Here is a 27,961-nt window from a genome sequence, read left to right on the forward strand (position 1 = left end):
CTAGATATTTTCTTAAATAATAACTATAATCTAGAAAATTCTCCTAAAATATTTAAATATTTTAATACCTACTAATATCTAAATAATTCTACATAATATCATTTGTACAATATCTAAATATTTCTATTACAAAATCAAATTTATTTAATAATATTCCATTAATATATTGTTTATACACTAAGTTGGGTGCGGAACTCAGTATTTGTCCGATGATCAAGAAGATGTCAGTGACAGTGACACCCCACATTTGCCAAGTGAACGGCAACAACCATGCTTGAGTATGGACAACCTGTCAAGGATGCCTTGTTCCCCTCATTCTCCACTAAAACTATGCATCATTCACCATAGGGCTCTTCCATTCCACAGCATTTGTCCAAAGGGCCTATCTTCCCATAATGGAAGGGCCTTCCCATAGGGCCTTCCTATTTCCAATTCATTTCCACATCATCATTTATTTTGTTTTAATTTTTTAGCACTTATATATTTAATATATTATTAACTTAATTAAATTAAAATGTAAAAATATTATATAGTACATGAAATAAATTTTAATTTATCTCAAATATGTGACAACTTATTAATTAACTAAATGAAAACCTAAATTAGTCCATCTCAAATATAGTCCATTAATTTAATAAAATTATTGGCCCATTCATTTATAGTCTATCTATTTAATAAATTCATTGGCCCACTAATTTATAGTTTAAATAATAAAATAGGGTTAATCTTCCTCACAACCGCCACTTTCTTCTTCTTCTCCCTCCCTTCTTCTTCCTCCCTTCTTCTTCTTCCCCTACGTTTCTTCCCCTCTCTCATTCTGTTTCAGCAAAAAAAAAAAAAAAAAAAAAAAAGATCAGGGCCGATCGTCGACCCTCTCACCACAATGGAGGGCCGATCGACGCCCCATTTGGATCGGCCAAGGCCGATACATCGGCCCTTTTGGAGAGAGAAGGTGGAGCCGCCGGACGGCCCTTCCACCGCAATGGTGGGGCGATAAGGGCCGATGGGGAAGGCCCCTACATCGGCCCTCCATTATGAATGCTCTAAGAAAATTGAATCTCTAAATTATAGTAATAGATAGCTTACTACGTCAATATTCCTTCTATCCCAATTAACATCATTTTTACACAATTTGTTTTTCAAGAATTCTCCATAACATAACCAATCCACACACAATTAATCAATATTCACAGATTCGGATAGACCTCAAAGAACAATAAAAAAAGCAAAATATACCAATAATTCTTCTTTAATTGAAAACCATCCAATCCAAGAGCAAGAAAAAAAGAAAAACATACGTTTGACGGTGCCAACAAATCCACTGTAATTAGCAGCCACTCCCAAGTAAGGACACAATCTTTAATATCAAACGAAATGTAGCCGGATTTTGTCGATGGTGAAAAAAATTCAATAACTATTTAAGTTCATGATATTATATGCCAAGTCTAAAGTTCATGGGAATTTTTTTAAAAAAAGTTTCATGATATTTTGCGCCAATATCCCAAAAAACTATGAAGTTTGTTTAAATTATCGTCTATCCCATAACTTTGAAAAATAGCTAATTACTTACATCATAAATTTGATATTATTCTAAATTGTTCCATAGCAGAAATTTTCATCATGTTACATTTCTGTATTTTTCAACGTTAATGTGCACATATGTAAAAATTAAAGACATAATTGACTAGATGTATTTAATGACATCGTTAAAATAGCCGAATGTTTTGTTCGAATGAAATTTTTTCTTTGTCAAAACGGCAAAACCTTACACAATTTCCCCCAAATAGTAGACTATGGGAAAATTTAGAAAAATGTCAGTTAGAACTTGACCAAAGTCTATGGTTGTGTTTTTTTTGCCATTTATACCCAATTATAAGTATATCAATATTACTTTTCAGTTACTAGAAAAATAAAATTTGGAAAGCAACAAAATCTAAAAATGCAATTACAGATTCACTGTTGATCATAATCGTGTGAAGGTTCAAGAATATTTCCAAGTACAAAAAATAGCTAATCCCAATTCGACGTGAATTGATCATAATCATCTCAATTCAAATTAAGAAAAGGAACAAGATCAAAATTAAATTAGCACATAATAAAAGAACAATAAATTTGCACAGCATTAACCATTTGATCAACTCTTTCTTTTAAGCTCTTTCACCAAAAAAGAGTTTAAGAGAAAAAACCAATAAATATTGGCATAAAAAAATATAACGCGGGAGTAAGTATTCAAACAAAGGTATCACAGAAATATACCTTTCAAAAGGTAAGAGAGTTCAAGAAAAAAAATCAGCCAAAAATAGACCACCACAGAGTGGTTACAGCCGGCTGTGCCACAGCGCGTCAGTCAGACTCGTCGTGAAGAACATCGGACGAGGCCTTCGAATCTGACTGCTCGAGTGACTCCCCAAGGCTCTTGGTGTTTGAGTTTTGATGATGCTTGTTGCTTGCAGTTGTTTCCTTCTTAATCCAGTCACTCAACTTGGATGATTTGGCTGGCGAGACGTCGGTTACGGGCAACTGGGACGCTATTCTCTGATATGGGGCCGGGGCCGGGTAAGCAAAGGCCGTTGGAGGGACACGGAGGCTGTATGCGTAGTTGTGCCTGTCAACTGGGTGGTCGAATCTGCAGGCAGGGCCGTAATTGCATATTCCGTAGAGACTATAATACGAACACACAGGCTGACCCTGCATTTAAACAGATGTCGAACCATCACAATTCAGAACCAACGAAACCTAGTAACGTATCATGAGCGACCTACGGGTCTTAGAGGAAGCCCGAGTGGGATGACAGAAGTTGAAACTAATGGTGAGAGTTTTTCTCTGGGATGGTGATATTTGCACTCGGATCCGTATTTACAACTCCCGTGTTCCATGAAATAACGGCATTCTGGCTGATCCGATCTTTCTGGAAGATAAGAGACAGATTGCTGCCCATTTGGTACTGGACCAGTTAGGACACTAGTGACAGGCAGTGGATTGGCGTTTCCCTAGCAATCGGAGAAGGGAATGCAAAATAAGATAATCCCCATATATTGAGCTAAAATCGTTTTAATGAAAATGGCATACCATATAGGTGTTCCATCCTTGCGGTTGAGGTAGAAATAAGGGCATGTAGCTTTGTGGAACTTGGAGTGAGCTAGCAAAATAGGTTGCCTTTGACAAGGATGCTCCTGAAAAAGTTGCAGATGATACGCCAGATGAAGAAACTACTGCAGAGCCGCCCGAACCATAAACGGGTCCCATTACAGGTACCGCATTTGGAGCAGCTAATGTAGGTTGGGGATGATGGAACTTGCAAGCATATCCATATTTACATAACCCTGTGCGCATATAAAAAGGACAAGGCTTTGCGTCCTGTACAATATACAACCACTTTAACGACGTCTATAGTAATCCATGCTCGTGGTTTGACTGTGTACCAAACCTTGAGGGATCAAACCTAAATGAAACGACCGGATTATAGAAGATATAACCACCTGACGCATTGGTAATCCCAACATATTCAACAAGAAATCAGCTTTTCTATCCTTGGGATGATGATATCTACAGGTCGACCCATACTTACAGGTGCCCGTCTTTAGATAGTGCTGAGAGACAACATATTTATCAGAATATCTCTTCACATATCACAAGCTCACTGAAAGCTTGATCATTTGGTCAACACATAGCCAGCAAAACAAGTTAGTTATATGACTCGAGTAAGAAATGCAAACTTACCAAAAAGCACAGTTCATTAACGAGCCTACATACTGACATACCTTATCAAGCTTAGCCTGAAAATTTAATACTACTCGCCTACGACAAGCCAATTACCATAAGTGAAGACAAATAAATGCACCTGAACTAAATTTACTACACATCTCAATAAGATAAAACAACGTTGATGTGTAGTGCGGTAGAGAATGCCTCATTTGCTCTAAGCAGTACAAGAAATCATCTTCAAGGAACAATCGTTATAGACCACTAAGTAATAAAAATACACAGAGACAATAGCAAGATTAGCTTGAAAAAGAAATCGAACCGAAGAATTACCCCACAATCCGGCTGTCCAGCCCTTTCGGGAAGCTCACTGCCGGCTTTAACACCATAAACCTATCCATCCATCGCCAAGAACACCAACAACAAACGAAACAATTCAGAAAGCATCATAACAAAAGCACATAATGCAAAAAAACATGATATTTATCATGTAGATTCATACTTGTCCTGCACTAGAGGGATGATTAAAACGACAATTGCTCCCATAGCCACAAGACCCCGTCCGCAAATAGTAAATGCAATCGGGTTCACCCGGCCGATCCGGGTAGGATCCCCGCTCATCACCATTTCCATCACTCTCTTCCACCTTTACCCGTCTCATTGCCTCTGCCAAAATCAACTAGCTAAGCATCAAAACCAAAACGCACAAACGTGAGCTGAGCTAAGATGATACTCATAATCAAAATTCAAGCTCTATTAACCAAATCAACCAATCTCAATTACAAAAAAAAACAAAAAAACACCGATCATCAAGCAATACGAGAGATCAACATTGATAAAGCATAAAATAGAAACAAAAACAGAGATTTTGACCGAAATTCGTACCTACAACTCCGTCGGACGTGGAATCAATTCTCGAAAACTTCCGATTCCCCGGCATCGATCTGTACCCACACTTTGCAGAATTTGTGGTTTGGAATTTCGATTTTGATATTGATTTTGAATTACAACCTCGACACGCTTGTGATTATGATCAAAATTCAGAAACCACGCCGACTTTCAATGCAGAATTAAAATTATTCGATTTCTCTCTCTAGAACTGAGGCTCCAGAATCCAGATCTTCAAAAAAGTCCCAATATTACGAATCCTTGCTTGCTTAAGATTTTCCTGCACTCGTGTATTAAATTTAATTCACCAAATAATATTTGTTTATTGTTGTATTACAAGAACAAAGGTACACGTGGCATAATGAAAAGACATGTTTGCCCATAGAAATTGTTATTGTTTCTTGCCTCTCTTGTTCATGTATAATATAATTATGCCAATATTTTTCTTATAAATTAAGTTCTTTAATTTATAAATCTAGTAAAAAAGCCTTAGCTTCAAAAGTTTAATAATAGTGTCCGTGATGTTGATTTCTAATTCAGCTAAATTAAAGAATCGTGGAAAAATAAAAGTGTAAACAATACAATCCTCTTTTACTTACTCCTACATCCATAAAAGATAATCTAATTTTTGGATGATACTAATTTTAACGAGGAATTGATAAATATAATTGAGATAGAGTAGGTAAAATAAAAAAAATATATGGAGAAAGAGTAAATTAAGTGTGAGAAGGAGAATTAAAAGCGAGGGGTAAAATATGAGAGATGAACTTTCCATATTTAGAAATGAGACTATTTTTTATATATATCCCAAAATGACAAAATGAGACTATTTTTTTATCGACGTGTGGAGTAGAAGGCATCAGTCGAACATGGTAGGATACAAAATTGTCTTTATAAACAATAAATAGTAGATATATCTTTTGTTTGACTTATTATCTGCTGTCCACAAAAAAATAGACAAAGTTGTAAATGTCATGGTTTTTAATGCACAATTGATAAAGTAAGAGAGAGGAAGTGAAAATATGGTGTAAGTAGTGTTAGTAGATTGTGAGGTCACTTTTAGAATAATGTGTAGGGTTAGTATTGGTTTAAAACTTTCTATTTTTAAAACTAGTTTAATTTTGGTGAACGAGACAAAATGCTAAAACTTGTCTATTTTTTTTGGATGTGGGAATGGATCATTATTTTGTGTCAATAATCATGCCTGCGCCATTTTGGACATAAAATTCAAAAGCTATCTTTTTATAGGTTTTTAAATATTTGTCTCAAAACTAGAAAGGAATACACCGCTTTTGAAGAGAATGATATAATGAATGAATGAATGAATGGGGTTATTATCGGTCAAAAATAGCAAGGAAGTGATTTTTATATTCTATTAGCATCAAATAGATTCAAGTTGAGAGGGAAAAAAAAAATCTTCAAAATGGAGTAACTAGTCTGTATAAAATTTGATCCTTGATATCAAATACTACTAATTGAATATTTTGTAAACATATTTGCATATAAAAATCACAAATAGAGACCTAGTGAGACAGACAGCAGCAGCAACGATGAAATTTATTTATAGTAGTACTAATATTCATGAACCAAAAGATTGATTTAATCTTTCAAGCATGCAATTAGTTGGGGGCATTTCTGTCATTTCGAGCATCATAGGTTATGTAACTACGGCTTACGGTACTAGACTACTAGGAAACTAGAAGTGGGCGCGAAATACAGAGAATATATTATTAAATTTGTATTTCTTGTAAATGCGAAAAATCGTCGCCGTTGAAGGGGGTAAAAGTAGTAGCGTGGGCTAGAAGCAGGATGATATCAGCCGTCGATCAACCATGTCTCTTTGATTTTCTCAGATGGAGTATTAGCCGTCAGATCGCCGAATTCCATGGGTCCCACGTATCGGAAGGTGTACTGCTTTTGTGAAAAGGAAGTGGTGCATGTAAGATAGAATTCAGCGTGGAAAATGAAATAGTAGTAAAAAGTTACTCGCTCTGTCGCCGAATTAGAGTTATTAATTTTTATTATTTTGGTTCTTCTCGCCGAATTAGAGTTATTAATTTTTATTATTTTAGTTCATCTCTAATTAAGAGTAGTTCTACATTTTTATTATAAATAGTAAGTAAGTCTCATATTTTACTGACTTATTTCACTCACATTTTATTATAAAATTAATATAAAAAAATGAATCATATATTCCACTAATTTTTTCAACCAACTTTTATTTATATTTTTTAAAATTCGTGTCCGGTCAAAATGTTACTCCTAATATAGGACGGAGGGAGTAAAATAGATAAAATTCTTACATGTATATCATTCAATACATGATTTTTTTTATATTAATAATGCTTCGCATTATTATTCGTTGAGAATGAATGTAGGATAGTATGTGATACTTAAAAATATGGTATCATTTGGTGGGGTATCGACCAGTAATGTTATATTATAGTAATAGTAATAATTAATTTTAATTTTATATGTTAAAATATAAAGATATAAATTTATTAATTTTCTTGTGTTGATAAACTTATATTGATATAATTATATCTTTGCTTTGATAATTTTAATACACAAAATTAAAAGATACTATCTTTTATTATATCATATTAGTATGCTTATATTTTCATGTTTAACATTGTGTATCGGCTTATTGATATAATAGTCATACCAAACTAATATTCATGTGTAGAAGTTATATATTATATCGATGTTGTGTCATAGGTATCTACTGCATTTGATTTAATTCTCTAAATTCTGTCCCACATCGACTTGGGCCACATCGATGATGGTTCTCTCTTATCTCTTGCATTGCCTATCCACGTGATGGAAGACCGATGCCCTTTTCGGCCGACGCGTGAGGGGGCGTGTTAAATTCTCTAAATTCTGGACCGGAAAGGACATAGGTCTTCCACTCATGAATCTCTATAAATCTCTCGAAATCTCTTTTCGGTTTCTCCACAAATCTCCTTCTCCATTTTTTTTTGGTTTCTCAGATGTTCAAAATCTGGAAAATAGTCTCTGTTCTAGCATGTTGTTTGGCTTTTGTTTCAATTGGAGGTACAGTACCTGATAATGCAGGTTCCTACCACTCCAAACCGCGAGATAAGTTTCCTTTGTGATGGAAGTGAATAACAACTCAAGTCTATGGAGTTGCTGCTGAAATTCGGGTGGAGCTTGATTCAAACTTTTTCAGCAGCAACTGACTCCTCTCTTATATCAGCAATCAAGGCTTTGAATGTGCCTATCGCTATGAAGATCAAGATGTTCTCTCCTAAGGGTTGCTAGAATAGATTTGTAGTTGTTTTGTGATTTGATGCTTGTTGTCAAGATGGTAGCAATTGTTGTGCTTCCATCTCAAGGGAGGCTATTAGAATTGAAAATAAAAATAGAATTAAGAATTAGTTTATGATTTATTAGTTGTTATTTTGTTCCTATATATAAGGCTTTCGATTGTATTTTGCATTAACACTTTACAAAATGTAGTCCATAAATGAATTTCCCTTTTTCTCTCTTGTCCCACATCGACTTGGTGATGATCCAATCTAATCTATATAAGTGTGGATAACCCTCCCCCTTATGAGGCCTTTTAAGGGGTGAGTGGCCCATTTCTAATATGGTATTAGAGCGGGCCCAAGTCGATGATGGTTTTCTCTTTATCTCTTATCTACCTCACGAGTGGAAGACCAATGTCCTTTCCGGCCCACATCGATGATGGTTCTCTAATCTCTAGCATTGCCTACCCACGCGATGGAAGACCGATGTCCTTTCCGGCCCACACGTGAGGGGGCGTGTTAAATTCTCTAAATTCTGTCTCACATCGACTTGGTGATGATCCAATCTAATCTATATAAGTGTGGATAACCCTCCCCCTTATGAGACCTTTTAAGGGGTGAACACCAAGTCGATGTGGGACAGGAGAGAAAAAGGGAAATTCATTTATGGACTACATTTTGTAAAATATTAATGCAAAATACAATGGAAAGCCTTATATATAGGCACAAAATAACAACTAATAAATCCTAAACTAATTCTTAATTCTATTTTTGTTTTCAATTCTAATACATTTCTCAAAGACGGATGTAGTATGTTAAATAAAATACAAAGATTAAAATAAACACAAAATTCGAATTTTAATTCTACCAAAAAAATTGTACTACTCCTTATTGTAACAATAATAGTCATATTTCAATTTTATTATAAATAGTTATTTCACTCACATATTATTATAAAATAAAATAAGACTATCCAAATATATATCCACATACTTATCAATTCAATTTTCGATCTTTAACTCGTAACTACAGTCAAATGTGACTCTAAAATAGAGCGGAGGTGGTACGTCAATCAAAATCTCTTTTTCGTTTTTCTATTTTTTCTGTTAACCTGCAAAAATTAAGCATGGCGGATATGAGTGTAAAATTGTAAAATCTGAGATCACAAGCGGAATGGAGGAGATCCAGAACATTTCCCCAAATTAATTTCCTCCTCAATAAGGTTTCCTCTCTGCATCATTTTTCCTCATATTGATTTTATTTCGTACTAATTTATTATGGATTTCCAATTTCGTATCTGATTTTTATCATTTATTATTAAATTTCTGGTTTGGTTAATTGTGAAGGTGAAGTTTCTGAGGAGCTCGGAAAGTAGAGAAGAATATTAGAAGAAGAAATAAACAGGAGAGGAACACAGATTTATTGTCTAAAATAACAAGTTGAATTAATTCAAATTACTTAAGATGAATTAACTGACAAGTTTCTATAATGCTTTGTGGAGCCAATATATATCTAATCATGTATAAGTGGAGTAGTATTAGATATGTATGATGGATGGTTAGAAATGATTTTCATATCTGATTTGTAGACATGTGCACTCACCTCTTGAAATAGTAGACTGTATTTTCAAATTTTCATTTCTTGTACTTTAAATTTCAACAGAGCAGTTTAGTTTGCAATCTTTAAATACTTAAATTGACAATGCAACTTATTGTGATCTCTTCAAAATTAGCATCTCCTGTAGTACAATTTCGTCGGTCATTGGAAAAGATAATTATGATTTTTATGTTACGATTCGATATATTTTAGTGATTCTCTATCAACATGCTTCTTGTTCTGACACATATGAATGTTAGTATTTAAAAGAATTTCAGGCCCTGTGTCCAACTCTTACAGCATAAGAGGAATCCACTTCTATTAACTTTCAGGGCAAGAAAGATGAAGGGAAGGCGCAAGTTAATATCCCCCGGCTACCCCGGACGAACCAACTTCACAACAGATGAGCAAATCGAGTCCATGTACATAGTGATTAAGTTTGCTTGACAAGCTTTTATCTAGATAAATTAGCAAAAGTTATAGCAAAAAAATTCAATTAATGTGGAATGTATTTCAATTTTTGTGAAATCAGTTTCGGCAAAAAATTTAGCCTTTTTAAAAAATGATGAAGAATATATATGGTTTACTTAGTGCAGTGAGTTTGAGATCAATGGTGTTTGGAGTAATACCAAAATTTCGAATGCTATAGTATACATATTACATCTAACTCAGGCTATTGCGAAATCATGAACAAGTTTGGAACCCGCAGAGGTCGAGGATATCGAGGAAAGTTCAAAATCTACAGCATATGAGCGATCTAAGTGTTGGCCCTCACACAGCAAACGGTAACTCTGATTATCTCGAATCGGATTCTATATTGCACCATTGTTCAACATCGAAAATTTCTTAATTATTTTCTTTAGGCACAGAATTTTACCATGTTCTGTCAATTTCCAGAAGCATAGTTTTTAATTTACTTGATACACTATGATCATAAGAGATGTTGAGATCGTGTTGCCTCAGCCTTTCATTGAATAAAAACATGTAAATTACCTTCAAAATTTCTACAGACAACACCAACAAATATTTACAGCGTTAGCAGAGATGTCAAAAGGAAAATCTAGTATACTAATTTCACAGCTGATACACAGATTCTTATGGACAAGCTCTCACATGTACAAGTTGGCATATACCCGTTGAGATTCTGTCATGTACGACACATTTCGATGTCATCTAACCGTTCCTGGGCTCAACCTGGTCCTGGTCATGGGACTCTTCCTAACTCCTGGCTGTAACAAGTAATTATTTTTAACCAAGTGAAGTCATAAATGTCATCTAATTATTTTTTATCTCGAATCGGATTCTATATTACATCCAAGCTACTATGTGAATGAAACTAATGAAGAATAATATGCATCCACGTTTCGTGCAGATGGGTGTTACGACTGAACCTAATCATCTATGAGATGCTGTTGGATATATACTTACACTTATACTTGTTGCAGAAGCGTGTGGATCTTGTTCGGCCTTTTGGGCACCTGCTCTCCCGGGTCTACGTGACAATCTGTGGTATAACTCCTTCATATGATTATATGTGCTGCAGTAGAAACGCAATGCGTTAAACAAAACTACAGTCATCAATCTGATATTCACAACTGAATATGAGAACAGCGCTTTTATGAATTCTGTCATTAATGTACATTGACGACCATTTACCCCAATTAAACTAAGTTCCACATGAGAGATGCTATTTTTCATACTGAGATAACACGGTAAGTGTGGGAAAAATACCTTAGCCGGTGTCTGTTGCATGCGGTGAAGAAAGCCACAAAACCGTTGAGGATACTCCGGAGAGCACGGAAAATCTGAAAAAAGTCCGTAAATGAGCGAAGAAAAAATAAACAGGCACACTCAAGTGGCAAGGGTAGAATAGTACAACGAAACTACCTGAGAGAAAAGGTCGTTCCACAAAGAGCGCCAGATTGAAACCTCATACGAGCTCACTGTTGATTCAACATCTCTAGAAAAGCTAACTAGGCTGCCGATGAATAGCAACAAATCTCCAACCATTTCATAAACGAGTGTACATAAGGATCCGACGAGACTACAAAATCCAAGGACTAATCGAATTGGAGCATAAAGGAGTTCCCACAGGATCCAGAATAAGGGATATATAACTGATATTGCTGCAATCAAACACAATATTAATATACAAACGAAATTATTTACGTAAAAACAACTTAGGAATCCAAAGAACAAAAAAGAAAGATGTATACTCACCAATATTCCATACAAGAGACAAGATATACCATAATGGCATCAGTAACATCTCAATGAGGTCTCCGACCATTGTGAAACAAGACCCAGCCACCATCCACGTGACTGAAAGGAGATTCTCGGCGACTTCCGCAAAGACAGTCCAAAGAGGAAGTAAGAATTCCAAGAACTCAGCAAATGGCCCAGCCATTGGCTCTATAACTAATGTGAAAAATGTGCGAATAGTTCTTGTTGCAGAAAGAAACCACTTAATTGCCTTTTGAGAATTATGAAGGAATAACATGGTTCCTAAATACTTGATTCTTGAAATCATTTCCAATGATTCTATCCAATCGAACAGGGGTCCGAACAACCTAGATGCTGTGGCCTTAAGGAGAGGTACATTTTTGTACAAGTCGTAAAACCCAATGAGGACAGTGATGACCGATATAAGCACGTAGCAAGCTCTGGCCAAGGGACACATCCATGGACGGTAAAGATGGCAGAACACTGGATAGGATTGAAGGAAAATAACCCACGATGGAAGCCCAGCTTCAAGTAGTGTGAGTAACCGCACATCAGACATAATTATGTCTCTTAATTTGAATGGAAGGTCACGATCATCGAAGCGGAACAAAATGAGAACATCACGGTACATGGAAGGCTGGAGTGTTTCTTCACAGTCACTCATATCTGGGGTTTGAGACTGTACCTCAGCATTTTCGGCCTCTGCTTCTTCAGAAGATGTTCCGAGATCAAAGTGTACAGGACTCGTAAGTTTCCGCCTTTTGTAAGGAGAACCATCAGGAGGAGGCGTGTGCAGTCTCTGTGTCAGGTTTTGTATCTGTACTGAATACGCACTGAAACTACTACTCGAAGAGCATGGAGATTCAGCTTCAACACTCGTGCCATCACTTGCGATATCGACCTTCTTGTCAGTCTTTGGGAAACTTGCGTGTGCATCATGGAAAACTTCCCCTGTCGCAAGGCCGATTTTAGGAACAATTTGGAGAATATATTGGGTGACGGAACATACATAAAGATGAGACACTGTGATTGTAGATAACAGAAAAACCACATGATAGACAGCAAACCTAACATAGGTTTTTCTCATAGAACACATTTCAAACGGGGAAAATGGATTGTTGGATTCTGACAACTAAGGTTCAAGTATTGCTCAAAGTAACATCCATCATTTTTCGCAACTTTGATGCAGTCCAGTTTCAAGATTAATGAATAATCAATTAGATGTATGACAGGAGATGTTCACATATAAAATCAGACTGCATATGTACAAGGAACATTAACATCTCCCTACCCCCCCCCCCCCCCAAATAAAGAAATAAAAGAAAACTAAAGCTAAGAAAACACAGACACACATAAGTCATTCGCTGTTTTTGTTTAAGGTTCATCATCTTGGAGCAGTGGTGTTGTACATGTATCTCTGACTCAGTGATGTTTTTTTTCTTGCTCGTTGAAGATCCACATAATGATCAAATGCATGAAGCAAATGCATGAAGCAAGTGAGATGACAAGAGTATAACTAAGAATGTAGAGCAAAACTCTGTTAGGAGGTAAATTCATCACTACCTATTGTAGCATCCAAATGGTCTTTCAAAAGGCTCCCTTCGTTGGGGGTCCCAGGGAACCATGAAGGAATCAAGTCTGCTGCTTGGGCTAAGCTATCGAATTCCCACCTTCTCATGACTTTAGCCTCAATTGCAAGCGAGGTATCAGTCTTACCATGAAACAAAAAGAAATGGATACTTTGAGTCACTGAATAGATTTGCATGCGTCAATTGTAACAAAAAATTTAAGATTAGCTACCTGAAGTTCGTTCAAATAATTAATACCACGTACATCACTCCACACAACCTCAAAGACAATAAATCCATACAAGGTTCTGTGCAACTTGCTGTTCGCAATCAAAGAATTTTTAAGCTTCTTCACAGGTAACAAAGCCCTCTTCCGGGACAAGGTCACCGCATCAATCAATGAGAACCACTGTTTGAAGTTCTTCAATTTACTTGTGTTTAGTGAGGGAGAAGTCTCTAAATCCGAAAGTTGTCTCATCAACTTCCTACCCTCCTTCCTCTTCGTGTTTGCAAAGGGGGACAACCTGGACTGCAGCACAATCACAAGAATCACTCAAATCACCCGAACCAATGGCCACAAGTCATAGCTACAAAAATGTGATTAACCAGAGAAGTTTCAGCAACCTTAGTGACCATCAGCTGCCACAAATGCGTGGGCCGTGACACAAGATCCTTCAACCAAGGCCGGTTGTCCACCAAGATGTAGAACTTCCCACTGTCAGAGACCATAAATAGGCTCAGATGTGAAAGATAGGACTGCAAATCCCTGCTCAAAATTACCAGAATATATCAATTTCTTCATTTTATAGAACTACTTTCATGTCCATCATCAAATCCCCATCCCCACCACAAATTTTAGAGAGAAAATTCAATCCAATCAAAAATTCAGAAAACACACAATCAGGTACTGATGGAACTACTTTTAGAGAGAGAACCTGATTCAATAAAATTTCAGCAAACGTACACTTTACTAATACTCCACTTAATTGATGGAACTACTTTAAGAAAGAGAATTAGCAAAAAGCTCAGCAAACATACTATCAGCTGATAATTATACTAATGAAACAAATAACTCTGAAAGAGAATTCAATTCAATCAAAACTCAGCAAACATAAAATCAGCAAAAATCATCCAACACATGCAAAGACGACAAGAAACAGATAAAAACGTCAAAATAGCCTTACAAACAAGATCACGCCACATATATTTTCACGACTTCAATATTTTCAAATATTCCATAGCTTCTAAACAAAACAGAATAAAAATTGAAAAAATTACCCAATTTGTAAGCCTGTCAACGGAAACACGCAGCGGCCATTGTCTCCATTCGCCATCTGAATCTCCGTTCTTTCTCAAAAACACAACTGTTCCATCAAAGCAACAAAAATTCTCAAACACGCTCGATCCCAATCCCAACACACTATCCAAAAAAAAAAGCAGCTCAGCACAACAAATCAAAGGAATCAAAACCTGAGGCAGACAATGCAAGTGTGAGCTGATCACGCGAATTCCATAACAATTGCTCCGGAGCACAATCGAAACGGCAGGCGGCACTACAACAGAACTTCATTAAACAGAAAAAGTTAAAAATAAATATAAATCAGTAGCCAAAGGCTGCGATCGGCGCTTTGATGGCGCAATCAATGGATAAGAACAACAACTGCTGGTGCCACGCGCTCGTAAATGAAAATGAGACAGAAAATGCCGAGAATTAGTGAGGAAAATTCGCAATTAATGCGAAGGAGAGAGAGATTGCAGCGGATTTAATTCGAATTTCGGATTTTTGGAGTTGGAGCAAAGGTTTTTGGTGAGGGGATAGAGAGGCATAGCGGTGTTGGCCTAGAGAGGGGGACACGTTTACTGCGTGAGAGAGAGGAGAAGTTTTGTCTGGTCTGATGAGAGAGAGAGAAACGGGTTGACGTTATGAACCGGATAAGGGTAGTTTCGGTATTTCATAATCTTCCCGCCACTTGCAAATCCACAGCGTGGAATGGATATATTCTTCGTGGAGTTTACAATAATGATGTGATCAATTATTTTTTTCATGTGCTATTTACTTACTATATTCGAATATGCTACAACTAGGAATTTTATTTCGATTTTGAGTGTAAGAATATGAATTTATGGAAATGAATGACTTTGGAATATTCTGAGAACAAGGCCAAGACTTTTTAAAATACATAATTATATTTCTAAAATCTCATAGGTGAAAAATATAGTACATAATTTGTATTCATAAATTTCAAATTTGTATCTCCAATTGTTGAGAGGATCTTGGTGCTCTCATCTTTGTTGTAAGCTTTCAATAGTGTATTGTACCACACGTTATTTGCTTCATCCTCAAGTGAAGAGTGAACATTGTGTGATTCTCATGGTGTTGTTGCCTTCGCAGCACTGGTTGAGCTTGTCTTCTCCTTCGTCTTTCGCTATATTATTCGCGCCTTTTGTTGAATAGGATTGCGGCTACTCGGTTTGAGGCTCTCGCTCCCACCCACTTTGTTGCTCGGTTGGGCAGATTTGATCACACCGCTCGTGCAACATTGCTCGTGGTACATGTGCTTTGACATTGTTGAAATTTATTAGGAATCATTGTTGAAGAAATTTAAGATGTTAGAATCGAATATTAATTAATTGGAAGGGAAATTCTCAATTAGTCTCCACCTATCATTGCACTAAAGGCATGATGCAACTTTTTATGTCATACATACATTTATTTCAATGAGAATTCAAAAACACAAGTGGTGGGGTTACCTAATAATTAAACCCTTATATTACACCAAAACCTATTCTTGAATAATACAAAGTCAAAAGCAAACATACAACAATACCAATTAAAACAAAATCAAGAAAGCAAACAATAATCTCAAGTATACATAGAATTCCCTCTCAACTGCTTTTTGAAGTAAAATTCTAAGTAAGAATTAGATGGCATCCTTAAAATCGAACTCTGTCACGAGATCGTCACTCCACCAACTATACTAATAATCCAAGTTAGATATACTTGCCTGTGAAATTGTTTTGGTTCATCAACCACTGTTGCTGCTCACTTGCCAAAAATTGTTGATCCAATGAATTGCTCCTCGAAAATTGTTCCACCTCATTATGTCCTAAAAATGGACTTTGATTTTGAAATTCCATTGGAAATTGAGGAATTGCACGAAATGCAGGCATTGAAACCGTATGTTGAAGGCTTGGTTCTTCAATTGGATCATCTAAGAATGGATTGTAGTAGTTATTTGGTGGCATTGGGTGGCTTTGTACTTGTTGGTACGGTTGAGATGGCCGCGGCGGCGGAGGCGGTAGGTCCGGCTCGAATAAAATAAGCTCCCAATTGTCTGACAAGTTGCCAGCAGGGGCTGCAGAGGGGTCCGCCTCCCCTGCAGCCTGTGCTGGCTTTTTGTCAGACAATGGCAGTATTGAGGGTGATGAGAGTGGTGATGGCGAGGCTAGTGTCTCAGTCAACACGAGTTCCCAGTTGTCGGAGGGCGACGATTGTGGGAATCCGTGATGTCGTTGTTGTAGTTGTTGATCTCGGTCATCGAGGTCCGACCCGTCCCACTGCGAGATGAGGTCGACCATGGAGTAGGAGACGGGGAGGGACCTGATCGACGACGTCTCGCTCATCATGAACGCCTCGTCTCGCTGTGGGGGCTCCGCGTAGGCCTCGAGATCGATGGAGATGGCCGGGCACGCGGACGTCTTCGTCGCCGTGGCGTTGATTAGGTCTTGTAGCGAGGTGCACGGCGATCCCACCTCGGACAACGATCTCTCCCCCTGATTGCCTCTCTCTGTTTCTTTCTCTCGAATGGCCTTTGCATTGGATGATAGAGAAGTGGATTGTTCATTCAAGAATTCTTGCAAAGCCTCAATTAGGTGCTCTGATATTGATTGAATGCATGGATACTCAGAGCTACGCCCAACGCCTATGCTTTTGCATAAAGTGTAGAAATTATTTAGCTCTTTGAATTGCTTTGCAGCTTTAGCGCAAGCGTGGAAGGCACCGACACAGTTTTGGAATTGTAGATGGAAGAAGTTATCAAGAATGAGAGAGAGGCCATCTGAGATGTCTTTGTATAGATCGAAGCTCTCTTGAACGACGTCGTACAAGCACGTTTGGACCAATCGGTTGATCCGGGCCTCTCCCGTTGGCCGGGTGGCGATGGCCCGGTCGAGCAGCCGTTGCCAGTACGTGATCCGGTCGAGGAGCATAGCCGGTTTCATATCTAAAACCGGCTCGCTATTCCGCCTGCCACGGGTCGTGACCCGCTGGTAGGTCGGGCTCTCCTTGACCGGCCCGTTAACGTGCCTTCTCCGTTGGAGCTTGCCCGTGAGGAAGCACTCGAGGCGCTCGTCTAGGTAGAGGGCGAAGGTCCGGACGAAGGACGTGAAGTCCCACGGGCTGCTCGAGCTCGACTCGTCTCGGAACGAGGAGAGGTTGAGGATCTTCGCGCCACGTTTCATGGCGTGAAAGACCTCCCGAGGGAAGTAGGGGTCGCCGTCCTGAAAGATCCGGAGTACGAGCATCAAAGACTTGAGCGCCACCATCCAGTTCCGCGTGCGGCCTATGCGCTTGCCAATGGCACGTGCACAGGCCGCGGCGTGGAACTTGTTGGAGGAGACGAGGAGGAGGACCTCGCGGACGAACTTCTCATCGACCGGGTCGTCATCGTGGGTGGTGGCCTTGAGCACAGCAACTTCAAGGGAAGAGGAAGTGGTGTTTGAAACCTTGGCTAGGTTAATGCTGGTTTGGTCCTTGACTGCACCAATTGCTCTTTGAAGTTTGCTTGGCATTGTTGATGATGGGAATTTTCAATATCTCATCATCAGCAATGACCACTCTCAATTTTTTAAGAAATGGCCAATTTTCTTGATTTTATTTTTTTCCTTTCTTGATGTTTGTTTTTGGAATTCTAGAAAAAAATAATAAAAGTTAGTTCAGCCAAGAACAAAATGCGAATTGGAGGGAGACTACTTTTGGCATTCTTCAATCTTTTTTTTCCTTTTCGGGGTTGTGGGGTAATGGGTGGTATTGCAAGAAAAAAGAAGAAAATTTGGTTATGTGAATAAGATCTCTCATGTAGTTGACGAATGGTGATATATTTCCTAAAAGCTCTCTCCCTCAAATACTTTTTTAGCAAGATTTACATGATTGTATATACATAATATTTTAGTTCATAATTAGTTATACTATTACTTTATTATTAATTTATCTCTTTTTCTATAATACTCCCTCCGTCCCCTATTAGGAGTCACTCTTTGACCGGACACGGGTTTTAAGAAATGTAAAGAAAAGTTGGTTGAAAAAGTTAGTGGAATGTGGGACCCATTTTTTTAAATTGGTTTTATAATAAAATGTGAGTGGATTGAGTTAGTGGAATGTGGGACCTACTTGCTATTTATGGTAAAAATAAAGTGTGACTCTTAATTAGGGACGGACTGAAATGGAAAAATGTGACTCTTAATGGGGGACGAAGGGAGTAATACACATTAATACATTAGATATAGACATATAATGATGATAGAGAGCCAAGTGGCGAGTGTCACGTGTTGGGTTTGGGCTCCAATCATCAATTATAAAAATCATTACTCGCCACGTGTTGGGTTTGGGCTCTAATCATCAACTATAAAAATCATTAATTTACATTACACAAAATGCAAGTGGAATAAGTTGGTGAAATATGAGATCACTTATCATTTATGGTCAAAATTAAATATGAATCTTATTGTGGGACAAATCAAAATGGCAAAATATGAATCTTATTGTAGGACGGATGGAGTAGTATATTTGAGGGTCAGGTATCACATACTCCCTTCGTCAAGTATAATTCATTAATTTGTGCATTCGACATGTACTATATTTGAGGGTCTGGTATCACCTACTCCATTCGTCTTATTGAAGATTACTTTTTTTTTTATTTATTCCAATTAAAATAACTCATTATTGAAAATAAAAAAAGTTAATGTATTCTCTCTTTTTTTTACTTTATTTTTTTCACTTAACATTCAAAATAAAGTTGTATAAAATTTCGTACCGCCCAATAAATGAGTCATTTTCCTGAAGGGGCGGATGGAGTACATGTTCTTGTTGATGGTTGATTATTATTATGGTATGACATGGTAATAAATTGATGGATTTCAAAATTATAATGATATTATTTATTTTTTTAATATCAATTTTTCTACGATCTTATCAATTTATGCGTCAGACGATTAAGTGTCTCAAGTTTCATTTGTCGTCAGTTCAGAATTAACTGTCTTCTTTAGAGCATCCACAATGGTAAATAGGCCAGCCATAGGCTCGCCTATTTCTCCTCCTGCCACATCATCCAACACTAAAATTCCTCCTGACACATCATCAGGACAAGCAACTGGGACAAGTAATAGGCTAGCCACATCATCAGCACTATTAAAAAAACAACTAAATTTACGGAATTAAACACAAAATGCGGAATTAAACATACGACACATATACGGAAAAATTCATTAATTTTATTAAAATAAAAAAATTACATTAATTAAAAAAATACCATAATAAAAAAATACATAAAACCAAAAAAACTATCGTCGTGCAGTCCTCCGCGCCCACAACTCTTCAATTAAATCCTTTTGGAGTTGTATATGCGCATCCACTTGGCGCATGTCGCCATGTGCCTGGAGGCGGCCGGTTTCATCGTGAGGTACCACCCTTCGTACGTTGGGGGTGGCCACGCCGTGGCTTGGACCGGCTTCATCGTCATTGGCCCAATTAGTCAGTTGTACACCTTCATCTTCAACTATCATGTTGCGCATGATAATACAGGCGTACATTATAGAAGCAATGCAGTCGACATGCCACAAACGCGTTGGACCCCTAATTGCCGCCCATCAGGACTGGAGCACACCAAATGCGCGCTCCACGTCCTTGCACGCCGACTCCTGCCGTTCCGCAAAGTAGGCCTTCCTGTCCTCATTTGCGCATCTGATCGTCTTCACAAAGACGGGCCACCTAGGGTATATCCCATCCGCCAAATAGTAGTCCATATCATGCCGGTTGCCGTTGGCGACAAAACTGATGGCCGGACCGATGCCCTGGTACTGCTCGTTGAAAAGGGGCGACGAGTTGAGGATGTTGAGGTCGTTCGACCCGGCAACCCCAAAATACGCGTGCCAAATCCACAGCCGATAATCAGCTACGGCCTCGAGGATCATCGTGGGATTCTTGCCCTTATAGCCGGTGGTGTAGAACCCCTTCTAGGCAGCGGGACAATTCTTCCACTCCCAATGCATACAATCTATGCTGCCTAACATCTCCGGGAACCCATGCTTCTCCCCGTGCATCTGCATCAGATCCTGATAGTCTGTCGGGGTAGGGCTTCAAAGATACTGATCCTTGAATATTTCAACGACGCCCTCACAGAAATGCTTCAGACACTTCAGGGCAGACGTCTCACCGATGTGGAGGTACTCGTCCCACATGTCTGCCGCGCCTCCGTGGGCCAACTGCCTGATTGCTGCAGTGCACTTTTGAATAGGGGTGTGGCCGGGTCTGCCAGCCGCATCGTGCCTGAAGTGGAAGCACTTATATCGACGCTCCAAAGCGTCAACGATACGCATAAACAACTCCCTGTGCATACTAAAACGCCGCCTGAACATGTTGGCGTTAAACCGCGGCTGCTCTGCGAAGTAGTCGTCATATAGCCGCTGGTGTGCAGCTACGTGATCCCGAGCAATCACTGCTCGGCGGTGGACAACGGGTGGAGGTCGAGGTACCACCGGCTGCATAGCCCTTTGTAGCAGCCGGTCTATCTCACCCTCCGTATAGGCCTCCAATGCTTCGTCCATTTGTCGTTCATACTCCTCATCACTACTACCACTACTACCACCCGCGTTACTCATTTCGCGTTGTTGCTCTTGCACAAAAATTAAGAGAGAGAAAAAACTCGTTAAAACAAGTGGTGCGAATGAAAATGACGTGAAAATCGCGTATATATAGTGTTTCGAAAATTTAATTAAAAAAATATTTGCGCTGGCCGATCGCTCACCGATCGCCAGCCTACAATGGCGGCGAGCGGATCGGCGACCGCATCGGCCAGCGCTCGCCGGTTGCAATGGTTCGGCGAGCGGACCGGCTAGCGCCGGGAATCGGATAGCCGGTCGCTCGCCGATTATAGTGGATGCTCTTACATTTCACTAACTCATTACACTCACATTTCATTATAAAACTACCATATAAAAATAGAACTCATATTATGCTAAATTTTTTCTACTCACTTTTCATTACAATTCTTATCCAGTCAAGTCAATTTATGCCACTTAATCATAGGTAGAGGGAGTATAATGTAATTTATAATGTAAATTTTTTATAATTTCATAAATACATATGCTAAAGTATACATTTAAGAGCGGAGTAGTAATAAATTGATTTTTTATAATATCAGTTTTTCTATGATCTTTGCCAATTATATTTGTGGATCTTATGTTACACACTTTTATCGTCGAATGTCTTATATGGAGTATGTTATTACATAGTAATAAGATGATGATTTATATAATATAAGGGGATTGTTATATTGCTAATTTATAATTTAATTGCTAATTATAATTAAATAATAGTCATTAGATATTCAAATGGGCTTCAATTATTAATCTCTAATTGTCAATACGATCAACGAAAAACTTCAATAAGGTCATAGGATTAATTCCAAAAAATATCAATAGGGGTATTAATGTCAATTAACTACATATTTAGTTATAACTAACTTTTAAAAGAAATCCCAAAACTTTAAATTTATATAACATATATCAAATTAAAGATAATTTCATAAGGATTCCAACAATATCCTACATGCATATGTTCCAACGTCAAAATTTGAAAAAAATTTCGAAACTTTTAATTTTTTCGTACAAGCAGAAATGTCAACATACTATATAAAATATGTCAATATAATACATGTAGAATGTCAATATAAGCAATGTGTTAACATTCTTAAAGCATTGTGTTGACATTCTCAAAGCATTGTGTTGATATTTTCGAAACACTATATTGACATTTTTATCCAAAACCCTAATTTGGAGTTTTTTTTTATCTTTTTTTATTTTATAAATAAAAATGAAAATTACACATGGCAAATTGTATACCACATGTTTTCTAAAATCATATGGCCTTAAATTAATTGTAGTTAGCAATTAAATGATGAGTTCGCAATTGATCACAACCCTATAATTTAAATATTATTTTTTATAAATATAAATCATGAATTCATTCATCATATATACATTTGGTATTGAGTGGTCTTTATAGATTACGTTACTAGTATAATGATAACTTGACCAATTTTAAAATTATAATGGTATAAATTTACCACTATTCATTTTCTTTTTACAAAAGTATGCCATTGGACTTTGAATTGCCCACCATTTTTATATGGTCAATCATTTGGGGAATCAATTGAACATTATACACTATCGTATAATTAATCCTAAAGCTACCTACCCTACAATACAAAGGTCCTCCCTTTTAAATTTAATTGTAGTTCCGAATTTTATGCTTTTGAGAATTTAGGTGGATAATGATTTTGACTATCTACAAGTACTAAAGTCAAACCCTAAATGTTGCAAATAATTTGAACAAATTAGAAGGTCTCTGAATGTTGTTTCGTGTTTAAATTTAATTGAAGCTGTGATTTATCACCTAAAAGCTAAAATTTTTACAATCGATAAAGTACATTACCAAAGTCAAATGCAACTAAAATTCAGTTCACTGCTCCCACAAAAATATACACATCCTTTAATAAAAAAAAAATTAGTTACTAGGGTCGAGAGATATTATCAAATGAAAACTCTAAATACTGTATAAATTCAAAACTATGATCTGGACCATTGAAAAATGTCAACAGATTATAAAAAATCATCAACAGAAAAATGTCAACATAATTTCAACGGTAGTCAATGATTGATGTTGTGTTGATACTGTGTTGACATTAAAATCTTGAAATTTTACACTGTGTTGATATTGTATTGAAGCTGTGTTGAACCTATGTTGAGGCTGTGTAGAGGAGTTTTGAGTTTGTACTAGGGATGTCAATCGGGCCAGCCCACCGAGTTTCGGGCCAACCCTATTCGGGTTGCGGGTCAATCGGGTGCGGGCTAACCGGGCGGTGATTTTTTCGGGTTATAAAAGTTCAACCCTAACCCTAAAAGCTCGGGTTTCGGGTTAGCCTAGCGGGCTAATCGGGTTGCTACCGATAAAATTAACATGCGTTCAATCCAATAAATAATGGTGAAAATTAGTTATATTTATAAAATGTAAAATATTTAATTATGATAAATTTGAGATATATGCTTAAACTCAAACATAAACATGATCAAACACTAATATTTGAGATTTATGCAAAATAAAACATAAACATCAAGAAATTTTAAAGCATGTTTTAGAAATTTAAATATATTTTTTAGTTAATTTGAAGTTTCTAATTTATATATATATATATTATGTTAATAAAAATTTAATATATAATTTATATATTTAATATATAAAATTGAAAGTTATTTTTGTAGTAATCTATATTATAAAATAACCATGAAGTGTCGAATTATAGTCAAACAAATAGAACGATAGAAATTTTATCGGGTTTTCGGGCCAGCCCATCGGATTTTCGGGTCTGGCCCTGACGGGTTGCGGGTTAATCGGGTACGGGCTAATAGGGTACGGGCTACACCCTAGGTAAGCCTAGTCCATCTTCTAGAACTATGATACTTGATTTGGACTTACTTGGTTTTGTAGGTATGCTTGATCCGAATTTGAGGACAAATCCTTCAAAAGAAGAAGGGAATGATGTGAATCCGGGTGTCCGAAAGACGAATCTAAGAACCGAATTTGAGGAAAAATCCTTTCCAAAAGAAGGAGAGGATGATGTGAATCCAGGAAGTGCCAAACCAATAGAACAAACAAAGGCATCCAATGAACCACACCGGAGCTGGGGTCCATTTCAAAAATCAATATACCTATCAAGATGGTGTCCAAATGCTCTTCTAAGACCATCATTGTCTTCATCGTCAAAAGAGCTTCGCGTGAGTACCTTACATGCCTCAATTGGAGCCCGGATAGAGAGTTATGATCGTTTTAAGAATGTCGCGCAATGCAGAAAGAAACACGCGGGCGGGTGTTTTGCCAACCCGAAAACACCCGGTCGGGCGTTTTTGCCGAGAGATCAATTTTTTTCCAAAAATTTCACCCGGGCAGGTGAAATGAGCCGTGGGAATCACCCGGTCGGGTGTTTTGTCCGGAATGTGACTTTTTGACCAGACTTGTTTTGTTTTGCTTCTTTTTAACTCCTAATATAAATACTCTTGTTAGGGTTCATTTCAAGCAGCTTTTGAATATCTGTAAGAGACAATTTCTCCATATTTGAGAGCTCACCTTCTTCATCTTTTGAAGACTTATTAAATTCCTTCGGGTTGCATTCGATCTTTTATCGGGCTAAGGTTGATTGTAAATGTATGCTTTCTAGTTTGTGGAGCCATTAGGTGTTTGTATGTGAAAGTGCATTTGGGATTTCTTTCTTGTTCTTCACCTAAATCATAACATTAATCCATCTTCTATCCTTTTATCCATTTTTCTTATTCTATTTCTTGGTTTATCTTGTTTATTTGTTGGATTTATTTACAAGAATAAGTCCGGGGGTAAGTTCATGAGTCTTCAATCTAGAAGATTCACATTAACCCTCTTTCTCGTCATTAGCAAGGACTAGTTTCGCTTGCTTATCATAAGGATTTCGAGCAAATATTTTAGACGCCATCATTTCAAGCATTTATTCAAGGCTTTTGAGATCGATCTTTCTATCAATCTATCAAGAGGTTTAATTTCATTTTTACACTTGATTTCACCAATTAGGCAAAAAAAATTTGCAATTTTAGACATGATCTTGAATCACAATTTTGTTTCTTGACAGCTTCTTTAGCCCTTTTGCAATGGTACATGTCGTTGGATTGGTTGGTTTAGATGCCTAGGTTTACCCAATTCATGCAATAACCTTGTACACTCTTTCAGTACATCACTAGCAATGAATGGAAATTCGACCTGAACTCTTCTATGGATGAGTGATTTGACACACATCCGTCGTCCGATAGTCGTCCCATAAGCTAGAAAGTAACATAGAGGATGACTATAACGCCGAGTGCATTTACCCCGCACAAGATGCCACTGAGTTGGATCCGTTATGAAATACATACGTGATGCGATACTTCTTAAGACGTACAAGTCGGTAAACTTTAGGGATCCCTTTTACTTTAATGAAGTCGAAAATAAATTAGAAATGTAGTTTTTCTTTTTCAATTAATAAAATTGTCAATTAAACTGTGGATGAAGATAAGATTGATAAAAGAGTAGATATTACTACTAGAGATGTTGTGGTTGAAAACAAAAATTTAAGCGTGACAACATAAAAATAAAATTGCGAAATTGATTATTTGGTTATTTGGCCAAATTATCAATCCCCTTGATTCGGTTCCTATAAGTATAATTATATATCCAAATCCCACTCAAAAATTCCTCAACAAAAAGAATATTCCTAAAAAAGAGCTCCAACAATGGCTAATCAGTCGCCGGAATTCGCCGGAGACGCAACCCTCGACGGTCACCCTCATATTGGCCTAATCAACACCTTCTGCGAGATTACCGCCTGCGCCTCCAAATCCGAAGCCCTATTTTTCCTCGAATCGCACAATTTCGATGTCGACGCCGCGGTCTCCACCTTCATAGAAGACGCTAATCACATCGAGCCCGCTGCAGCCGCTCCGGCTTCCCCGGCGGCGCAGTCGAATTCTCACTATTCGCCTTCGGAGTCGCTGTCGCCGTCGCCGTCCCCTTCCCGGTCGCGATCCCCATCGCCGTCACGTACTTCCCGACCGTATAGTCTCCGCTCCGCCGGTAAAAGTGGTGCTGGTGGCTCGGCTGCTGGAGGCGCGAGACGTGGAGGCGGTGGAATTAGGACTCTCGCCGATCTGAATAAAAACCCTAAAAATGAGGATTCTGATAGTGATCCCGATTTCGATCCTCAAGATTACTACACTGGCGGAGAAAAGAGGTAAAATATGCCTTTAGTGGCTAATTAAGATGAAATTTCGTGTTACTATTATTTATGTTAGGTTACAAATTAACTGATCAAATAATAGTTCATTATGTAGTGAAGAAATTGTGTGTCTGTTGATAATGAATTCGATTATATCTCTGAATACGATGAATTCCAAACCCTAGCTTGTTAGTACTAATGATTAATAAAATTGTTGTTTATGCACCAATTCGGTATAGCTAATGCTATCCTTCTTGTATGCAATAGTGGAATGCTTGTTCGTGGTCCACCAAAGGAGAATGATGTGGACGCAATATTCAATCAAGCAAGGCAATCAAGAGCTGCAGAAGCAGCAGCTGAACACCAGTTGCCTTCTTCGAGCTCAAGAAGCTTTGCTGGGATGGGAAGGTTACTCTCTGGGGAGGTGTCGTCTACCCCAGAGCCGGAGCAGCCTCAAATTGTTACCCACAACATCACTTTTTGGAGTAATGGATTCACAATTGATGATGGGCCTCTGAGGAGGCTGGATGACCCTGCCAACGCCCCTTTCTTGGAGGTACATTCTTGCAGTTTTGTTCGTTCGACTTTTACACAAGCTGTTTTTATACCTGCCCTTCTTGTGATATGATGAGTAGTGCCCAAGGTGGTATGGCGCATTGATTAAGATGAGTGTTTTTATTGTTAGTCTTGTTAGAATTTGTTTTAGTGAAGCTCTTTGTTATGCGTGGACTTCTTTCTTGTGATTGCGAGTAATGCCAAGGTGGTATATCTCATTGGTTTAGTCTAGTGTTTTATAGTGTTAGATCAGGATTCCTTTTGTTATAGCTCTTGATTTTTCTAATTCATTCTTTTGTGTCTAAACTTCCTAACGAAACAATGGTGGTCTTTGTAAATGTATATCATGATGCAGAGCATTGCAAAGTCCGAGTGCCCGAGGGAGCTTGCACCCGCACCCGGAGATATGAGGTCAGCAGTTCATGTTGATCTTATAAGGAAGGAGGGGGACTACAAGGTTCATGCTCATTTCTAACGATTTAATCTCAGTTTCGTTTCACCAGAAATTGCTTTGATATAGCAGTCTTTCATCTTGATGGTTGCTCATGCTTTTGTAAATACAGGAGCCACCGAAAAAGAGCCTTCCCTTCCGAGGTGTTGGAAGAACACTAGGTAGCACCAGTGACGCAGCAGCGCCAGTGGAGGCGGGCAGCGTTCATACTGTGCTGACTGCTGCTCCCACCCCATCCCCTGGCCTGGTTGTTGATCAGGGGCAGCCTTCCACATCTATCCAGCTGAGGTTGGCAGATGGTACACGCATGGTTTCACGATTCAACAACCACCACACAATCAGAGACATCCGGGGCTTCATTGATGCATCGCGACCTGATGGACCAAGGAATTATCAGCTGCAATCCATGGGCTTCCCTCCCAAACAGCTTGCCGATCTGGACCAGACGATAGATGAAGCCGGAATTGCGAATTCTGTCGTGATCCAGAAACTATAGCCCTGGTATGGTAATTGGCAGAGTTATCTACAAGTATCATATTGCAGTGACTATATATGGCTTAAGAAACAGATGGTGGTATATTCTGTTGAAAACCAATTACTCCACTTCTTGATTAGCCCATTGATTTCAGTTTTATTTGGTCGAACCGTATTGCGTTTTTT

The 27,961-nt window shown here is 38.0% G+C and overlaps 4 protein-coding genes and 1 long non-coding RNA gene across 8 annotated transcripts; 2 read left to right on the forward strand and 3 right to left on the reverse strand.

The window, feature by feature from the left end:
• Positions 1–2,171: 2,171 nt before the first annotated feature.
• Positions 2,172–4,886, reverse strand: LOC125217030 (Zinc finger C-x8-C-x5-C-x3-H type family protein). Of its 2 annotated transcripts, none has more exons than XM_048118851.2 (7): positions 4,588–4,886; positions 4,205–4,368; positions 4,036–4,095; positions 3,480–3,590; positions 3,070–3,357; positions 2,763–2,990; positions 2,172–2,688 (listed from the first exon to the last, which is right to left on the reverse strand). In XM_048118851.2, the coding sequence occupies exons 1-7, from the start codon at positions 4,640–4,642 to the stop codon at positions 2,344–2,346; spliced, it is 1,251 nt and encodes a 416-aa protein (XP_047974808.1). In that variant the 5' UTR covers positions 4,643–4,886; the 3' UTR covers positions 2,172–2,343. The 2 variants fall into 2 exon arrangements, with proteins under 2 accessions (XP_047974808.1, XP_047974809.1); XM_048118852.2 differs by having other exon boundaries at positions 4,205–4,385.
• Positions 4,887–8,893: 4,007 nt separating this feature from the next.
• LOC125214809 (uncharacterized) lies at positions 8,894–9,490 on the forward strand. The gene is made up of 2 exons (XR_016137272.1): positions 8,894–9,081; positions 9,206–9,490. It is a non-coding gene; the product is annotated as an uncharacterized LOC125214809 (long non-coding RNA).
• A 930-nt stretch (positions 9,491–10,420) lies between these two features.
• Positions 10,421–15,147, reverse strand: LOC125214808 (uncharacterized). Of its 3 annotated transcripts, none has more exons than XM_048115973.2 (10): positions 14,717–15,147; positions 14,525–14,610; positions 13,871–13,961; positions 13,479–13,775; positions 13,242–13,389; positions 11,676–12,629; positions 11,343–11,581; positions 11,187–11,260; positions 10,884–10,992; positions 10,421–10,684 (listed from the first exon to the last, which is right to left on the reverse strand). In XM_048115973.2, the coding sequence occupies exons 2-10, from the start codon at positions 14,578–14,580 to the stop codon at positions 10,625–10,627; spliced, it is 2,028 nt and encodes a 675-aa protein (XP_047971930.2). In that variant the 5' UTR covers positions 14,581–14,610; positions 14,717–15,147; the 3' UTR covers positions 10,421–10,624. The 3 variants fall into 3 exon arrangements, with proteins under 3 accessions (XP_047971930.2, XP_047971929.2, XP_047971931.2); XM_048115972.2 differs by having other exon boundaries at positions 13,871–14,012; XM_048115974.2 differs by lacking the exons at positions 14,525–14,610; positions 14,717–15,147 and having other exon boundaries at positions 13,479–13,770; positions 13,871–13,989.
• An 846-nt stretch (positions 15,148–15,993) lies between these two features.
• LOC125208947 (ENTH/ANTH/VHS superfamily protein) lies at positions 15,994–18,182 on the reverse strand. The gene has a single exon (XM_048108481.2). It carries the CDS (start codon positions 18,035–18,037, stop codon positions 16,238–16,240), a length of 1,800 nt encoding a protein of 599 aa, XP_047964438.1. The 5' UTR covers positions 18,038–18,182; the 3' UTR covers positions 15,994–16,237.
• Positions 18,183–25,746: 7,564 nt separating this feature from the next.
• Positions 25,747–27,945, forward strand: LOC125216727 (plant UBX domain-containing protein 4-like). The gene is made up of 4 exons (XM_048118491.2): positions 25,747–26,310; positions 26,563–26,851; positions 27,206–27,307; positions 27,414–27,945. The coding sequence occupies exons 1-4, from the start codon at positions 25,814–25,816 to the stop codon at positions 27,795–27,797; spliced, it is 1,272 nt and encodes a 423-aa protein (XP_047974448.1). The 5' UTR covers positions 25,747–25,813; the 3' UTR covers positions 27,798–27,945.
• The last annotated feature ends 16 nt before the right edge of the window (positions 27,946–27,961 follow it).

Source organism: Salvia hispanica, chromosome 3 (genome assembly GCF_029641045.1).
Source record: "Salvia hispanica isolate PSC_SH4W2 chromosome 3, Shi_PSC_v1, whole genome shotgun sequence".
Classification (NCBI taxonomy): Eukaryota; Viridiplantae; Streptophyta; class Magnoliopsida; order Lamiales; family Lamiaceae; genus Salvia; species Salvia hispanica.